This window comes from Pygocentrus nattereri, chromosome 4, assembly GCF_015220715.1.
Source record: "Pygocentrus nattereri isolate fPygNat1 chromosome 4, fPygNat1.pri, whole genome shotgun sequence".
NCBI classification, from domain to species: domain Eukaryota; kingdom Metazoa; phylum Chordata; class Actinopteri; order Characiformes; family Serrasalmidae; genus Pygocentrus; species Pygocentrus nattereri.
In genome coordinates, this window is record NC_051214.1 from 21,820,631 (window position 1) to 21,838,130 (window position 17,500).

Sequence of the window (17,500 nt, forward strand, 5' to 3'; positions counted from 1 at the left end):
GTTGAGGAGGAATAGTGGATATATTGGTCACAGAATGTTGGAGATTGAGCTGCCGGGTAAAAGGAGAAGAGGTAGACCTCAGAGAAGGTTTATGGATGTAGTGAAGGTGGACATGGAGATGGTTGGTGTAAAAGTAGAGGAGGCAGTGGATAGGGCAAGATGGATGCAGATGATCCGCTGTGGCGACCCCTGAAGGGAGCAGCTGAAAGAAGAAGAAGAAGAGTGTAATATAAGCAGTTATTACTCTCACAAGTTTGGCAGAAACTTAGTGTCAAAGTGGACTGGAATGATTCGAACCCTTTGCAGAAGTTTCTAAGAGCTAATTTCTAATTTCTCTTCACAGCATTATGCTTCTAATGCATCACCTGCTTTATTCTTTAGAAATGGTGCATCAGAGCAATTTCTCCTTCTTTTATATCTTTCTTGTTTATCTTGTTTATGCTGCTGTTTCTTGTCCTTTCCATTGTGAAGAAAACCTCACATTGAGAAATTATTGATCCTTCTCACAATGTTAGAAGCATCCGTTGAACGAAAACTGCCCTGAAAGTTTTTTCTTGTCCTTTGTAGACGTGAGGCTGATCTTTGTTTCCTCCAGCTGTTTGAATGTTTATACTGATTTCTTGCTTGGTTCTTTCTGCTTACTTGAAGCAGTGTTTTGTCGACATTTTCAGTTGTGCTGTTGGTGCTGTAAATTTGATACTTGCTTTGTTTGTGTTTCCCCAAATGGCCTGAGGTAGACCTTTCCGATAAATTGCTTTACTCAGTATCAGCTCATGAAAGGGGGCTGTTAGTATTTGACTGCAACCCTGGATTATTGAAATTACATAACTATAAGCATCATAGAAGTCTTTTGTGGCTTCCTAGAATCTCCTTTTGAGGTGTTTGACCGTGTTTGTATAAGAACTCTTTGGAATTCTACAGCCAGCTTTTATTACATAAACATAAGTTAATGAGGTAAGATGATCATAAATTGCTTGTAAGCTTACTCGCATATTTGTGTCTTTATTTAAACTGGTTCTTACCGCAAAACTCACAGTGGTGTGTCAGAAAACAATCACCCCCAAGGAACCTTAAGGCTGGGTGATAAGCTGTATCTAATATTCAAATCATAAACATGGAAGAGGTGCGTGCTTCTTCAATCAGTATCAATAAAATATATCCACATTGACCGAGATAGCGTATGATGAGGAGCACAGCACAAGCTTTTTGAAAGGCCTTTGAAATCCCCCCATGCGGTGTGCAGTGCACTAAAACAGCCAATTGAGCACCCACAGACCTCGTCCACTGACACATTTCAAAGACCATCAAATAGAGAGATTTTCCAGCAGTAACCTCTTCACCTGCCGATTTACTGTCTTTTTTTTTTTTTTAGTTTTTGTTTACTGAGCCTTGAAATCTTCTTTTTTTTTTTTTTTTTTTTTTTTGACGTCTTTATTTTGTGGGCAAGCACCTCTGTTTCATTGTAAACCTTGGCTAAAACCCCTGACATTTATGCTTTAGAGAAGATCTAAAAACATTAACTAAGTGAAATACAACATGTACATTTCTCTTTTTCTGTTTCTCCACAGAAACCAAAGAAGCCACCGCCACCATCCAAATCCACAGGTATGTTGTAGCTACACTAGGGCCCACATGTCTGGACCTGCTACCAAGACGTCTTAATTACGTCACTTAGCAAATACTGTTGGTGAAAGTTAAACAGTTTTTTCACTGTTTGCAAATCATATCAGTAGTACTGCCTGTTACAGTAGTTCCCGTTCATGTTCTTTCATTTTTGCTCGTAACTTTTCTTTACCTTTTTAATAGTTAATTTATTTTGACGAGGCAATTTAGGGAAGCTGTGCCCTCTCGAAACATGCGAGTAGAGAGTGTTTTTGTCTGGTTTTTCGCCGTGAAAGCGCTACTTTCACTCACTCCCCGTGTCCGCTGTGGCGATGCAGCATGGCCGCTTTGTTTACACCCGGGACCAGCTGATCGCGCTGCAGCCGGTCGGCATGCCGACCAGGACAACAGCATCCCCGAAGAACTTTGCATCCCCTGTGCGTCTGTCTCCAGAGGGGGAATTAACCAGTGCACGGGGAAAGCGAGGGAGAGACGCCGGAGGCTTATGGAGAAGAAGGGATATAAGCCGTGTCTCCCCTCCGTCACCATGGGCAACGTGAGGTCGCTGGCGAATAAGATGGACGAGCTGACAGCATTAGCCAGGAGTCAGAGGGAGTACCGGGAGTGTAGTCTAATGTGCTTTTCGGAGACATGGCTACACCAGGACATCCTGGATGACCATGTTTCCATCGATGGCTTCCAGACTGTTCGGGCCGACCGGGGCTGCACCGAGAGCAGTAAGCGCAAAGGAGGTGGGTTCGCTGTGCTAGTCAATAACCGCTGGTGTAACCCTGGTCACATTACCATCAAGGAATGTACCTGTTGCCCGGACATTGAGCTGTTGGCTGTCGTACTCAGGCCATATTATTTACCACGCGAGTATTCGCAAGCCATCATCTGCCATACCACTCAACCCCCCCCTCCTGATAGCCTGCCCCCCTCTTGTGACAGCCCATCTCACACCTCTATACCTCCCCCACCCACCACCTCTACAGTGTGTCTCACTGCTGACCAGGTGAGAAGACAACTGAAGAGACTACACACAAACAAGGCTGCAGGCCCTGATTGGGTTCCACCCAGGGTGCTTAAAGCCTGTGCCACCCAACTTTGTGGAGTACTTCAACATGTCTTCAACTTGAGCCTGAGTCTCCAGAGGGTCCCCATGATGTGGAAGACATCCTTCATTGTTCCTGTCCCAAAGACGCCACAACCCAGTGACGCCAAGGACTACAGGCCAGTGGCACTGATGTCTCCTGTCATGAAGACCATGGAGAGGCTTGTCTTGGATCAGCTCCGACCCATAGTCCAGCCTTTTCTAGATCTCCTGTTTTTTTGCCTATCAGCCCCGCCTGGGAGTTGAAGACGCCATCATCTACCTGCTCAACCGAGTTTATGCTCACCTGCATAAGCCAGCCAGCTCTGTGAGGGTCATGTTTTTTGACTTCTCCAGCGAATTTAACACCGTCTGGCCCGCACTTCTGGGTGATAAGCTCACAGTGATGCAGGTAGATGCCCCCCTTGTGTCCTGGATTGTTGACTACCTGACTGGCAGACCACAGTATGTACGCCTGCAGCACTGTGTGTCGGACAGAGTGGTCAGCAACACTGGAGTCCCACAAGGTACTGTCCTCTCTCCCTTCCTCTTCACCCTCTACACCACGGGCTTCAGCTACTGCACAGAGACTTGCCACCTTCAGAAGTTTTCTGATGACTCTGCAATAGTTGGATGTATCAGCAAGGGTGAAGAGGATGAGTACAGGGCAACGGTGAAGGACTTTGTCGCATGGTGCGAGCGGAACCACCTGCAGCTCAATGTGACAAAGACAAAGGGAACTGGTGGTGGATCTGAGGAGGGACAAGGCATCGGTGTCCATCAGCGGGGCCAGTGTGGACATATCTGGCTGTGTATATTGACAATAAACTGGACTGGGCTAAGAACACTGACGCCCTCTACAGGAAGGGCCAAAGTCGTCTCTATTTTCTGAGGCGCCTGAGGTCCTTTAACATCTGCCGGACTATGCTCAGGATCTTCTATGAGTCTGTGGTGGCGAGTGCTATCCTCTATGCTGTTGCATGCTGGGGAAGCAGGCTGAGGGTGGCAGATGCCAACAGACTCAACAAATTGATCCGCAAGGCTGGTGATGTTGTGGGTGTGGAGCTGGACTGACGGCCGTGTCGGAGAGGAGGATGCTGTCTAAGCTGCGGGCCATTATGAACAATGGCTCCCACCCACTCTACGACACGGTGATGAGACACAAGAGCTCATTCAGCTCAAGACTCACTCTACCAAAATGCACCACAGAGCGCCACAGGAAGTCATTCTTACCTGTGGCCATCAGACTCTATAACTCCTCCCTCAGTGTGTGATTCACAAAACTCAATACGAAACTGTTCATATGTGCAATAATAACAATTGTGTGTGCAATAACTCAGAGGGACACTAACTTAATTTAAATAATTGTAACTGCTTTATACCTGATGTTTCATAATACTATCACAATCACCGCCACCTTACTATATTCTTAAGTACTTAAATCTGGTGTACTGTAAATTTCTCTATATTGTCTTAAATTATTAGTAAAGTGTTTAATTTTACATAAATGGCTGCAACTGTAACAACTGCAATTTCCCCCTGGGATCAATAAAGGAATCTGAATATTTTGATAAAACAGTTACCAGAAACTCACCCCTTTACACGTGTTTGTAAGCATTCAGAACAGTAGAGGCTGTGACGTCTCAAGACAATCTGGACCGTTATAATACCCATATAACAACTTGACCAAATAGTCTAGAGCAATTGCTTTAATGAGTTAATTGGAAGTCCTGATTAGAGACCGTTGAATGACCAGCACATGCAGGAAGCTCTTGCTGATGGTGAATTATTGCCTGCAGTCAGCAGGTGGAGGCGTGATTAACTCAGCAGTGTAGCTTGGAAGATCAGACATGGGCACACTAGGCGGTGATTATTTATGAATTTTTCCCGTCCATGGAAGCAGCATTCCATTAATTCAGACCTTTTGGTCTGTCTGCGTAGACCTATTGAAAGTCCTGGCAACCTTTATTTTGTGAGTGCGTTACAGTTTATTTACTTTAAGTCTCCATAGAATCAGAATCAGAATCCTTTATTGATCCCAGAGGGAATTTGCAGTTGTTACAGTTGTAACCATTTGTGTGAAGAATAAACACTTTAATAATTCAGAACAAAAGAGAGACATTTGCAATATGTACATGAGATTTAAATTCTTATGAATACAGTAAAGTGGTGGTGATTGTGATAATAAATATTAAACATCTAGTATAAGACAGTTCAAATGATTGTACCTATTATGTGAGTAATTGCACATAATTATTATTATTAAACATATGAACAGTACTGTTAGGTATTGAGTTTTGCATGCCATAGGTAATAATGACTTCCTGTGGCGCTCTGTGGTGCATTTTGGTAGAATGAGTCTTGCACTGAATGTGCTCCTGTGTCTCATCAAAGTAGGGAGTCTGCAAAGACAGCTATTATGTTAAGACTCAGAATGCGTAATGTCATACTTAACGTCTTGAAAGCAATACATTCTGAGACTTTGGCGATGTCATTCATGACCTAAGCAGACACAAGAATGTAGCTGTTTCGAACCCATTTTATCTGCTCCTTTCTGTTAGCACATTTTCTGAAAGCTGTTGCTGGGTTATTTACATATACAGAGATCTGGAGATGTTAATTCCGTGTCACAAACTGCCATTTTGAACAAGAAAGCACATGCATATGCATAAACCTCACACATTGGATTTCTGCAGTTATCCGAATATTCAGATGGTCACAAACACCATACTCCGATCTGGAAATCCGACTAAGAAATCCGATAACGAGAGCTGGATTTTGGCTCAGTAATCAGGTTTCTCAATGCATGTGAACTCCGGTTTCTATCGTATTTCTCGTCTGCGTATGAGCGAAAACAGACAATGCTACCGGAGATAAGCGAGCAGCGTCGCCGTGAGACGCAGCAAAAACCTTTTGGCGTGACCTTGAAATCAAACACATCAAAAATAAAGGATTTAAGTAAGCTTCGTCTTCTAGATGATGTATGTTCATGTTTTCAGGTAAATTGGCAACATATTTAAAAAAAAAAAAAAAAAAGCCACGGAATGAAGTTCAAGGTCGGCGTTTTGTTTACATCACGGCTTCTTCTGTGAGTTTATTGGCTGGTTTTAAAGCAGAAATCTGATGACTGTCTGACTCATGTAGACCCATTATCTGATTGCTCAATTGCATGTAAATGCATTGATTGGATTACTGACAAAATCAAAATTTCTGCAGTTATCGGATTATTAAGCGCATGTGTAGTGTTTAGTGCTATAGTGTGCGCTTTGTGAGCCTATTCCTCCTATCTTGTGGAAATGGGTTTCCATTCAAAAAGCAGCCTGATTATATTGTGATTATATGTGCCTGTATTAATTTGCTTGGAAGTTCTTAGTAGATAAGCTGCTAAATTTGCCACCTCCACCAATTCAAAGTGACAGGAGACATCAGCTTCTCTTTTAGTAAATCTGGTCCAAATATGGTTAATGCTGAGTGAAAGCTAATAATCCAGACGCCCTCACTTAATGCTTCTGGCCCTAGTACCTTTCGATATTAGTAATGTTAGCACGTTCAGTGACGTGTTCCTTTTCCCGAGTTTTTTTTTCCATTTTATTAAAAAGGTCTGCCTTTCTACCTTAACTAATGCTCTGACCTACATGCAGTCATATTGACTGTGTCTCATATGGGCTGCCTTTCATTTCCTGCGATACTTGAGGCTTGACATTGTCATTTCAGTGTGATTTTTGTTTTAGACATTCTTCTCAAACCATGTGTTGTGGCTTCAGCATTGCCCAGCTTGAGCCCTTGAGATGAGGTTGTTGGTTGGCTGCAGTTTGTATTGTAGCATTTCTGTGCCATCACCCCTGTTGTACTGTAAGCTTGCAGAGGCTTGTCTAGATTTCTGGCCCGTCTTCTCTGCCCACACAGGAAGCAGAGTCACCGCCTGCACCTTTCCTGATCTGTTTCTTGCATGTTTTGTTCTTTTGTTTCTTGTGCGCGTGCACTGTTTGTGGCATTGAGAGAGTGAATGAAGGCCAGGTAACACACCATGTTTCGTTTTTCAGTCCTGAAGACCGAGGTCCCCAGTGCTGACAAGAAACCTCTACAGCCACGACCTGAGGACAAAGGTAAGAGAGGACAGCTGTTACCCTGGTCAATCCAACTTTCCAAAAACCCTGGGTGCAGTGCTGTCTTTAAAGCTTATCCATTCATCTTAATTTATCCACCACCCGTTCATTGTGAAGGTCCCCCCCCTAATTTGATTAGCACATAGTGCTGTGACATGGACTATGGGATACTGAAAATTTCTTAATTAGGGTTAAAAATGTGACGCTTCACAAATTAGCATCTCCTGTGGTGGTCCGCCCGAGGGTATTGAGGGAAATTGCACAGAGAGGGAAATTACAGATGTATATCTATTCAGTAAGATAATGGCTTTGCTTGCCATCCATATGCTCATATGACGGTACTGTGGCAAAGCTGTAAATAAATACTGTCTACAGTAGTGTGGAATAGATATTAAGATTGTTTTAGCTTTCTATCTTATTTCCTGACCATGTTGGAGTTCATCATGTACTGAAAATTATGGAAGGAAGTCCAGTGGCTCGCTCAGTAACAGTCATATATCTAGATTATGCTCTCATAAAAGTTTCATGAGATAAAAAAGTAAAAGTGCATTCGTTTACCAAAGAAGGCTGACAGTGTTTTCATGGTGGAGGTGCAAGACTTAGAAGTGATGAGTTATCATGACAGGAACACTTTCCTTGGCCCTGTAGCATGGCAGCCCACAGTAGGATTTATATTGCATTATATTATGCAATATTATATTGTAACAACTGGTCACTTCATTAACTACAGCTTTTTGTATCTATACTCTTTGTCCATGGTACCATACAGGTGTACTTTGTAGTTCTGCAATTACAGACTGTAGTCCATCTGTTTCTCTGTGTGTTTTGTTAGATTTTTAATGGTAAGGACCTCGACAGAGCAGGCACTATTTGGGTGGTGGGTCATTCTCAGCACTGCAGTATCACTGACGTGGTGGTGGTGGTGGTGTGTTAGTGTGTGTTGTGCTGGTACGAGTAGATCAGACACAGCAGTGTCACTGCTGGACTGAGAATAGTCCACCAACCAAAAATATCCAGCCAATAGCATCTGTGCCGCAGCAGATGGGCTATCGTCTCTGACTTCACTTCTAAAGGTAGACCAACAATGTAGGAGTGTCTAATAGAGTGGATAGTGAGTCTAAAACTCCAGCAGCACTGCTGTGTCTGATCCACTCGTACCAGCATAACAGACACTAACCATGTCAGTGTCTCTGCAGTGCTAAGATTGATCCACCACCCAAATAATGTCTGATAATACCTGATCAATAGGAGTCCTGTGGTAAAAGGGGGCTAACAAAGTATGCAGGGAAACTGTAACTGCAGTCTGTAATTGTAGAACTACAAAGTGCATCCATATGGTAAGCAGAGCTGATAACGTAGACGTGTGGAGAGTGTCGAGGTGTACTCGATGAAGAGACCGATCAGTGTATATTCCTAAATGAAAAGTAGTTAAGACATGTACAGAACAAACTTCAAAAGGACATTTTTCTGTAAATTCTAGTGCACCGTTTCTGTATATTTTCTGAGTTTAGATTATTGGCAGGAAAAACTAAAACAAAAACTTATCACTTAAGCTCAGGCCACATTTTAGGGTTTTTTCTTCCCAATATATTTATTAGAGGATATATAAGAAAATCAGCAAAACCCATCATGTTATAATTAGAACAGCAGTAAAAATAAATAAATGATTGAAAAATTATAGTTGGCTAGTTTGAGCTTCTAATTACATTTTTTTTTATGGGGGATATAGACTAACAGGCATCAACAATATTCTCAGTAACGGAACTTGCCAATGTACCACGAGAGTATTTAGATAAACCTCTCTGGTAACTGGGCTACAGTAAGTGCTAATTTTATTGATGTTTTGAAAGGAAGAGATGACGTAAGTAATATAAATAGCATAATCAGTGTAGCCTCTCAGGATAGCCTTTAATTAAATTTGTTAATTAGAACTTATTTACACTACCATACCAAAGTTTGGAGTCATTTGCCATATTAACTTATTGCCATTATTTCTATTTTATATACAACTTTTTTATTCTGCAATGACTAATACAATGTGGCATTTTCTACATTAAAAACATTCTCTGAACAAAGTTATTAAATAATAAAGTAATCTAATCAATTACTCTAAATCTATATGCCTTAATTTTGTGTTCATTTAACTCAGTTAATTTTATTTTTAAATGAACTGACTAAACATTAACTTAATTTATTTTAGTTTTCGGTGTTAGACTTAGCTTTCCAGCTTTGTCATTTTAGAATCTTCTACAGCTCAGCTTATTATTCCAGACATGTTAACATTTCCTAGTGCTTTTTTTGCACAGCTTCCTAGTGTCTTACTAATGATCTGAAACAAAGTGGAACAGGACTAGTATGTTAGAATCATTTTATACATTTATTTTTAATCAAATTATTTTATTATTTTCTTCATAGACCTTTTGTGTGTGTTATAACTTGCTGAAGTTTTGGTTTAGATACATTTTATATGTTTCACTTCTAAAAAAGTATGGTGTTCGGTGGTAAAAATTATTTTTTCAGCCTTTGTTGCTGCTGGTGATGACCGTCAATTCACTAGTCTCTGTAAAGCAAATACTTTTCCTCCCTTCACTGCATAGATGCTCATCTGAGAAACACCACTGAGCGAGGCCATTTGGTGTTTCCTAGTCATAATTGTAGCAACAATTTTCAAAGTTAAAACAATGTGATAAAGGTAAAGTCTGAGTGTATGTGTCAATATATGCCATTTTCCCCATGCTCATGGTTGCTGTAAGCTATACCTTAAATTAAACTATGTGCAAGCCTGGAAAATAGTTGGCCTTTCCTGTTTTAACACTGGAGCATTGCCCTGTTTGAAATGCCGAGGCTACATGTGTAAATTCAGAGCGCGTCCATGACTCTGAGGGACACAAGCATCGACTGTTTCCTTTAAATAATGAGTCACTTGGAGAGATGATGAGGAGATGCATGGTGCAAACATCCTGTGAGAGTCTCTGCTGCTCTAGTCTGGCACGAGCGCATGTATTTAGTACCAGTTCAAGGCTCTAAACTCACCCGACAAGCTGTTAAGGGAAACCTATGTTGTGGGTAGGGCTGGACGATATGGGCTCAAATGTTATCGTGATAAAGAAAATTTTCAAATCAGTTCATATTGATAAATTTCACAATAAATGTCATTGTTATTTCAATTTTAGAGACTGATTTTTACTCCTGGGTGGTTAATTGTCATTTTAAACTATCCTTTATGGTCAGAGCATGACAAACATTTGTCAAACTAGCAACTCTGTCATGGGAGAGTGGGAGAGAGTTAGCAATTTTTATATTCAGTTGATAATATTCATAATTTAAAAAGAAGTTTCAGGGGTGTCAAGGGGACACTTGCTGAGTAAAAGGTTTCACTGCAGACAAACCACGTCTTCCTTTTAGGTATGTTTAAACTGAAATTAGTGCTTTTTTTGGTCTTGTTTGATCTACAGTTGCATCAGTTCACTGTGCTGTGCGAGTGATGGAGCGCTCAAGTTAGCCAGCTGCTAAAAACAGCTAGCCTGGGAATCTATCGTTCTCCCACTCTCCAATGTCTTACAGCTTCCTCAGTTTACTTTCATTCAAATCAGTGCTGTAACTAGCATGAGCCCGCTTACGTTGTTTGGGAATGTACTAACACTAAAATATGACCTAGCGCTGTAAGAGTGCTGTAGAGGAGCAGATGCGATTTAACGCTGCTAAAACTGGTTATGATGTTAGGAAAGAGGCGAGTTCACTGTAGGTCAGTACAGTTACGCCACTTATCACGTCACTCACGCTTGGTCACAGGAGAACAGGTCGCTGGTTGCTCCACGGAGACAGGGAATGTATAGCTCCACGTTTCAGACGTTGCTAAAGTATATTTGGTGACTCATTTTACTCGTCATCCCCTCCCTCTCTAATCATGTCGAGAAAACCCAGAGTAGTGTCACTTTCCTTGCAGTAGAAAACGCCACCAGGGCTGTTGCTAGAATGCAGAAGTGTGAGAATGCTGTATTATATCAGACATTTTATCAACCGTTTCTAATTTCTGTCAAAGTAAGTTATATCGTGATGATTATCGTTAGAATTTTTTCACCAAGCACTAATTATGAGCTAAACATTTCATAATTTTGCAATTCTTTTCTATGAATATAAATAAATGATGCGTGCTAAAGACTCGCAGTAGCACTTGAGTTACAAATGGTGCTTAACATGGTAAAACAGAATTGTGTATTTGGCGTGTATTAGATGGCTGGTATTTAAGTAATTGCTCAGCTTTAAAATATTAAGGTTCTTTTTTTATGGTAATCGGTTGTAACTCAGCTTTTTCCCAGATTGTGTAGGTCTGATTTGAGTGCACATAATTACATAAACAGAAAAGACAGCTCTTTGTCAGATTGCCCTAACCATGGAATTTCTTCTCTGAAAAGAACTCTCACTGAACCTGGAGGGGCTGTAAGATTGGGGAAAAAAAACCTCTAAGACGAAGCTCATTCTGAGAAAGGCCACGAGGCATAGGCATGTATTTCCCAGTTAGTCTGAATTAATAGAGAGGAACATTCAAATATGGTGAAAGTCCACATGAATTATGTGAAGTGGCAGCCTACCCTGCCTTGTTGAATCAGTGCAGTGTCTACAGTTGTTCTGTGGTGGGCTGGCATGTTTTAATAGTACAAGGAAATCCTGCAGCCCACTCATCGAAGAGCTGCTTGCAGATTGACCGTTTGACCCTCTCACCTGTAATAGCAGATTAGAGTCATAAAGTCGGATTGCACTTCGTGATGTGCCCTTGTGTAAAAGTGGCGCATGTTTTTCCACAGTAGACATGTCATCTGTCAAAGAAGTGCCAAAACCTTTTAGACCCTTAGAAAACTTTATACCCTGGGGTGCTCTTTGGGAAAGGACAAGTCAAGATAAATGCATTCCTCCTGAACCAATTCTCTTAAATTTTAATGCTGTGGGCTGTTTTTTAAATGATTTAGTTAGAAATATTTTGCATCAGGAGTGAAATTGGTACAACAAACTTCTGCATTCAGAGCATTTTTTTACTCTATAGTATTTTATTGACTTGAACTGTAGATCTTAAATTCATCACTGATGAACCATCTACTGTCTTTTTCACTAGTTGACAGGGTTGTGCCAGACAAACCTGCCAAGCCTGCTGCTCCCATTGTACCCCCCAAAAAGCCAGTACCCCCTCCAGGCAAAGGACTGTTGCGTCCAGCATCTCTGACACCAAAACGACCCGATAAACCTCTCGCTCCATCTCCAGTAGCTAAGTAAGTGATTGTAAACATCATTTAAGAGTCCTAAGCCATAAACAGCATTGATATTATTGTGATGTGATGAAGCTTTTGATTCCACTGTTTCAACATCGTGTTTCTTTTTTCTCTGTAGGCACAATGGAGAGGTGCCTATCCCACGACCAAAGTCAGACTTTGAACCGACATTACCCAGCAAACCAAAAACGCTGTCAGGAGACTGGACAGAGAAGACCACTGACTCAGGTGTGTTACTAATCTGAATGTAGTGGTCAGTCTTATCATTCAGTATTATGCTTTCTTTGTATCTGAGGGAAAACAAATCATTTATTGCTTAAGGTGTCTAGCTCTGGTGCTGAAGGCTCTTTTCCTGCACAGTTTAGTTGTTTTCCTGCTCAAACAGGTCTCGTTCAAATCAGCAGTTAGTTGTCAGGTTCAATAGCTATGCTTGAGAAATCGTCTTTATTAATTCTCGGACACAATAATAAAAGCATCAGACAGTCTCTTTTCTCAAGAATTCTAATGTGTTCTTTTTCATGCGTCCTCTGATTTTCTGAGCTGAATCGGTCACACTACTCAGCACTCAAAGCAGGACTACAATCTGTAAATACTTGGAATCAACTGGTAGCTCTGTTGAGTAAAGTAAAAGTCGCTCAAATATAATTAAATAGGGCCATGGTTGAATAAAAATACTAGCTGAAATGTAGATAACTGCATAGACAAATAATGCTATGTATAATGTGTATGTATGTGTGTGTGTGTGTGTATATACAGTACTGTGTGAAAGTTTTAGGCATCTAAGCAAATTTTTAAACAATTGACCTCAGCAGTGAGTTTATCACAATATACATTAGAATAAATTCATATTCATAATTCAAATAAAAACAATAAAAACTAACAAGAATTTCTTGGGTCCATATTTTTCCTTGACACCTTCACAGCCGCCACAGAGACTTGTTAATATCATGAATTACATCATGAGCAGAATTTACTGCAGCAATGATTGGTCAAACCAGGAGCTGCTTTTTAACTACATATAATACTGAACTTAACTAACTACATATAATACTGGGCTTCCTCGAGGAGAGGTTTGAAAATAAGTAAACAAACACACTAACATCCAGGGGAAAAAAAATATATATATATATATATATATATATATATATATATATATATATATGGATGAACTTCACCACTGTCACATTAGCATTGTAGTATCATTTTAGCTTTTTAGGCCTGGCAGAGCATCACTAGGGAAAATACCCAGAGGAAATGAGTGTAGTTTGGAAACACAACTGATAGGAATTGCAACCAAGTATTAAATATGACCGTTTTATTTAAGATCTGTGCACTAAATTCAAAGTGCTGTGTATAAAAAGGGCTGTTATTGGTTCATCAATAAAGATGTAAATACCCTCAAATTGAAACTGACATACAGCTGGTCAAGTATGTCCACTTATGAAGACATTTAACATGCCTGAACGGATACCCTTGACAATCATGCTATTCTTACACAAATGTAAAGCTGGCCGGCGTGCATTATAATTACATGCAGAGTTTGTTGCTGTTCATATTCAGTGTGTGTTTATTTATTTATTTTTTGGGAGCAGTTTGAAAAGCACAAATTACCTCCGTTCCTAATTAATGTGTAGAGAGCTTGACTTGGCAGCACAACGGAGTCTGATCTTAATGATTCAGCTGGATTTGATGATTCGTCTTTAAAGGAATAATGACCGTTTCAGGTTATGGACAGCTCAACAGCTTTTGTTGTGCTTTTTATGTTTTGGAGCACCCTTGGTGTACTATCTAGTGTTGGCTAGCATCACTGACAGTGAGAGGAGCAGTGTTTTTTTCCCCGAGTCAGAGCACGGCCAGACACTGTCTTATGAAGGAAATGAGTCTCTGGAAGGCAGCATTAATTTATTTAGAAATGACTGGATTCCTGTGGGGTTTGGTCAAGTGCAGGTATCATTTCTCAATATGTAGGGTTCAGGTTGGGATCAGATTTCACATTCAAGTTTCTAATAATCAAGCTTTGGCGTTTAAACAGGCTTTTAGGCTGTTTTTACACCTAGTTTGTTGGCTGAAGTCCAAACCGTAGGTTTTAATTTTTGCTTGGGTGGTTTTACATCACATTGGCTAAAGTGTGCCAAATTACACATGTGAGTGCTTGTTTGTTGATCACATTTTGCAAGGTGTTTTGATGCACTTTGGTACAAAACACTTCATTACAAGAGATGCTATGATGAATAAACCGAAACCTGCAAATTTTAATTTAAATTAACTTGGAGCCGTTGACCAACTGAGCTTGCACACACAGAAACTAGACCTCTGCATTTAACACATTCATGCAGTGATATACATGCACACTAGGCAGGTAGTGAGCACCTTTGCCCTGTCCACGGCGCCCAGGAGCAGTTTGGGATTTAGGTGCCTTAATCAGTCGGCTCAGGGGATCGAACCAGCAACCTTCTGGTGAAAAGGCTGGGTCCCTAACCTCCAGCCCACAACTGCCCTTTCTGTTTTGTCAGGCCTTGACTGATTAATTAGATATGGACCAGAATACAGGTAGAGTGCTCATAGCAGATAGAGCTAAAGAAAAGTTTGAAAGGTCCACACTAAACAAGATAGGTGTGAAAGCACCGTTAGCCTTTAGTTTTTCCTGCTGCTTTATTCATTAGGCGTTTCACAATGATGAAATTTTAGTTGAAGTAATTGTGATTAACAATTTATCTTTTTTTGAAAGTACAAGCCTAACATGGCTAAATTGGCTTAGTGATCTAACTAATGACAGATACAGCTTGAGCTCAAATAAATAAACATTACTCCATGCTGTTCTCTATACATGTTAAAGCATCAAAGTAGAATTTATAGCTTCTATCTTGATGCTTGAAGAAATAGCTTTCTCTCTAACCTGTTGGTAACTAGCAAAGATACTTTCTCTAGATAGACAGAGCACTTCTTGTGAGTCACTCTGGAAAAGAGCAGCTGCTAAATGCTGTAAATGTAAATAACTTTTTTTTTTTTTTTTTTTTTGTGGGTTTGTTGTTTTTCAGCCTACTCCGGATTTCAGACTGTTGTGTTTTTGTCTCTCTTTTTTTTCTTTCTTTCTTTCTCACTTTCAAACTTTTCAAGGCTGATTTTCCAGTTTCAAAAGTTTGGGTTGTTGCTAACGCTGATAGGGCTATTGATACCCATGCTAACCATCTTGCTCTAAATTAGTAAGAATGTGTTTTGTTGTGCAGCTTGTTAGTTTGTCAAATTCAACCAGTGAATCAGTAAAAAAATATCTAAAAAATCTGCATCAATTTAAAGACAGACGTTCATGAAAAAAGAACCTGAAAGATCGAAGCGATGAAAAGACTTCTCAGAATGGCTGCAGGGGCAAGACTTCACAGCACAGCTGAGGCTGTCTTAGAGCTTGATAAAGGCCACATGAAAGCTGCTAAAAGCATGTCATGCTAAAAGCTCAGCTGTGTCGCATCACATTACTGCACTGTGGGACTTCACAGGATTTCACCCTTTGGGTTGTACATTGCACCTTTAGGTATGAAGCTGTTTTCACCCTGACTTTGTTTTGGTTCACGGACAAAAAAAAATTACCTCGTACCCAAATACCTGATTCCACCAGTTGACTGTAGCAGTTGCTTCTTTGTTCTGGTTGTTGCTCTGTGGCCAAATTCTGATGTATAGATATAGATAGATATAACAAGCAGCAGGTCAAACACCCTCCCCCTCTCTTTTGAAAGGTTCATCTCTACCACAGTTCTCTTGCACAGCAGCGTCCTTTCGACTGACAGCAGTATCTATACAGAAGGTGTATAGCATACTGAATGTATGCTAATGAATACATAAGTTTCCAATGTCTTGGTCATTGTTTGATTGAAGTTCATAAACAAATATAGCTTAGCTTGAAGGCATGGTGAGACCACCATTTGTTTATATATATTTTCAATCAAAGCAGGCATTTTTTATATATATATATATATATATATATATATATATATATATATATATATATATATATATATATATATATATATATATACACACAGAGAAAATAGGACTCTTAACAGCTGTGCAAGACCCAGTAGACCATCAAAACTGTCACCACAAATACATTTAAAGCATTCATCTTTCAGAGAGAGAGAGGACAATATCAGACTCCACTCTTGCTTCAGAATATGAAATAATCCACAGGTGTTTCCGTCCCTGAAGACTCATTATAGGACTGAAAGGATGTGTAGGTAGAAACAGTAATTGCGAAAAGGAAATGGACAAGTGTTATGACCTAGTCTAGGTTGGTCTGCAACATAAAAAAAAAACTCTGTCCCCTCCCGGTTCCTCAGGTTACATATACCACCAGTTTTGCGATAATAACAAATTGGTTTTTATTTTTCTTCAGGAGTTCAAGGCTCTAGACAAGGTTATGGAACATTAGGTGAGGAAGGGGAAACATAACAAGCAAAACAAAGCGAACTTAAGTTTAGGGAAATATAAATTGCCTAACAAACAAAAAAATCAAGTACAATTTCTATCCTAACTTCCTAACTAGGAGAAAACAGACAGCAAAAATAAGCCCCTCTCTCCAAAAGTGAGATCATATACAAGAGCTGTGTCTGAGCAGCCACGTTAGCTCAGTGTTGATGGTATACTACAATGAAAGTGCAGCAACAGGCGCAATCTTTATTTTTGGGCTATCATGTGTAAATCTCAACGACAAACAACAAAGCAGCAATAAACCATATACCAGTAGCCAAGCTGTCACACCAACACAGCTCTATAGCAGTAGCTTCCACGCCAGAAGCAAAAGCACCACACTTCCTCTTGGGCGTCTCCCTTTTATAGGCGGCTCCCCTTTGTGGTGGGTCAGTGCATCTTCGTATGACCCATTGGGCTATAACACCCCCACACCTAAAAAAAAAAAAACAAACAAAAAAAAAACAGCATTGTTGTTCTACAGCAGAGGTCCACGGGCCATGGTCCGAGTCAGGACCCAAACGCTGTCTTATGCGGACCTGGACGTATAACAGATAAACTACGAAGAATTATTTAATTTTGACAGGGTGGTCCTGTTTTAATCAGCATACATTTTCAGAGGGAAGTTCTTTTACATGTCGCGCTCTAAAAAGAGAAACGGTCAGTAAATGTTGTTGAAATCTGACTGAACTGAACTTTATTTGATCTGATATTCAGTTGTCGACTGTATAAGATGTTGATGTTCCTACTAGGCTAATACAGTAAACAGTATATGGCACTGAATCATGATGCAGGTTAGACACTATGATGTTCTGGGCCTTGAATTTTAATGAAATGTCCCTGTTCTACCGTCTTGATAGAACACCTGCTACAGGACTTTCACTGCCTTTCTTATGCTGGATCTCAAGATTGAAATCTTGAATCATTAAAAACCTTCTCATTAATCTTTGGTTGGCATTACACATTCAATATAA

At 40.2% G+C, this 17,500-nt stretch overlaps 1 protein-coding gene across 2 annotated transcripts in view; it reads left to right on the forward strand.

Moving 5' to 3' along the window:
- LOC108413527 (CD2-associated protein) overlaps nt 1–17,500 on the forward strand; it is a 95,474-nt gene that overhangs the window by 64,545 nt on the left and 13,429 nt on the right. For both annotated transcript variants that reach the window (XM_017686096.2, XM_037537779.1), the window contains 4 exons: nt 1,569–1,605; nt 6,739–6,801; nt 11,912–12,065; nt 12,184–12,293. In XM_017686096.2, coding sequence (XP_017541585.1) covers nt 1,569–1,605; nt 6,739–6,801; nt 11,912–12,065; nt 12,184–12,293 — 364 coding nt within the window. The remainder of the gene's footprint in view (nt 1–1,568; nt 1,606–6,738; nt 6,802–11,911; nt 12,066–12,183; nt 12,294–17,500) is intronic.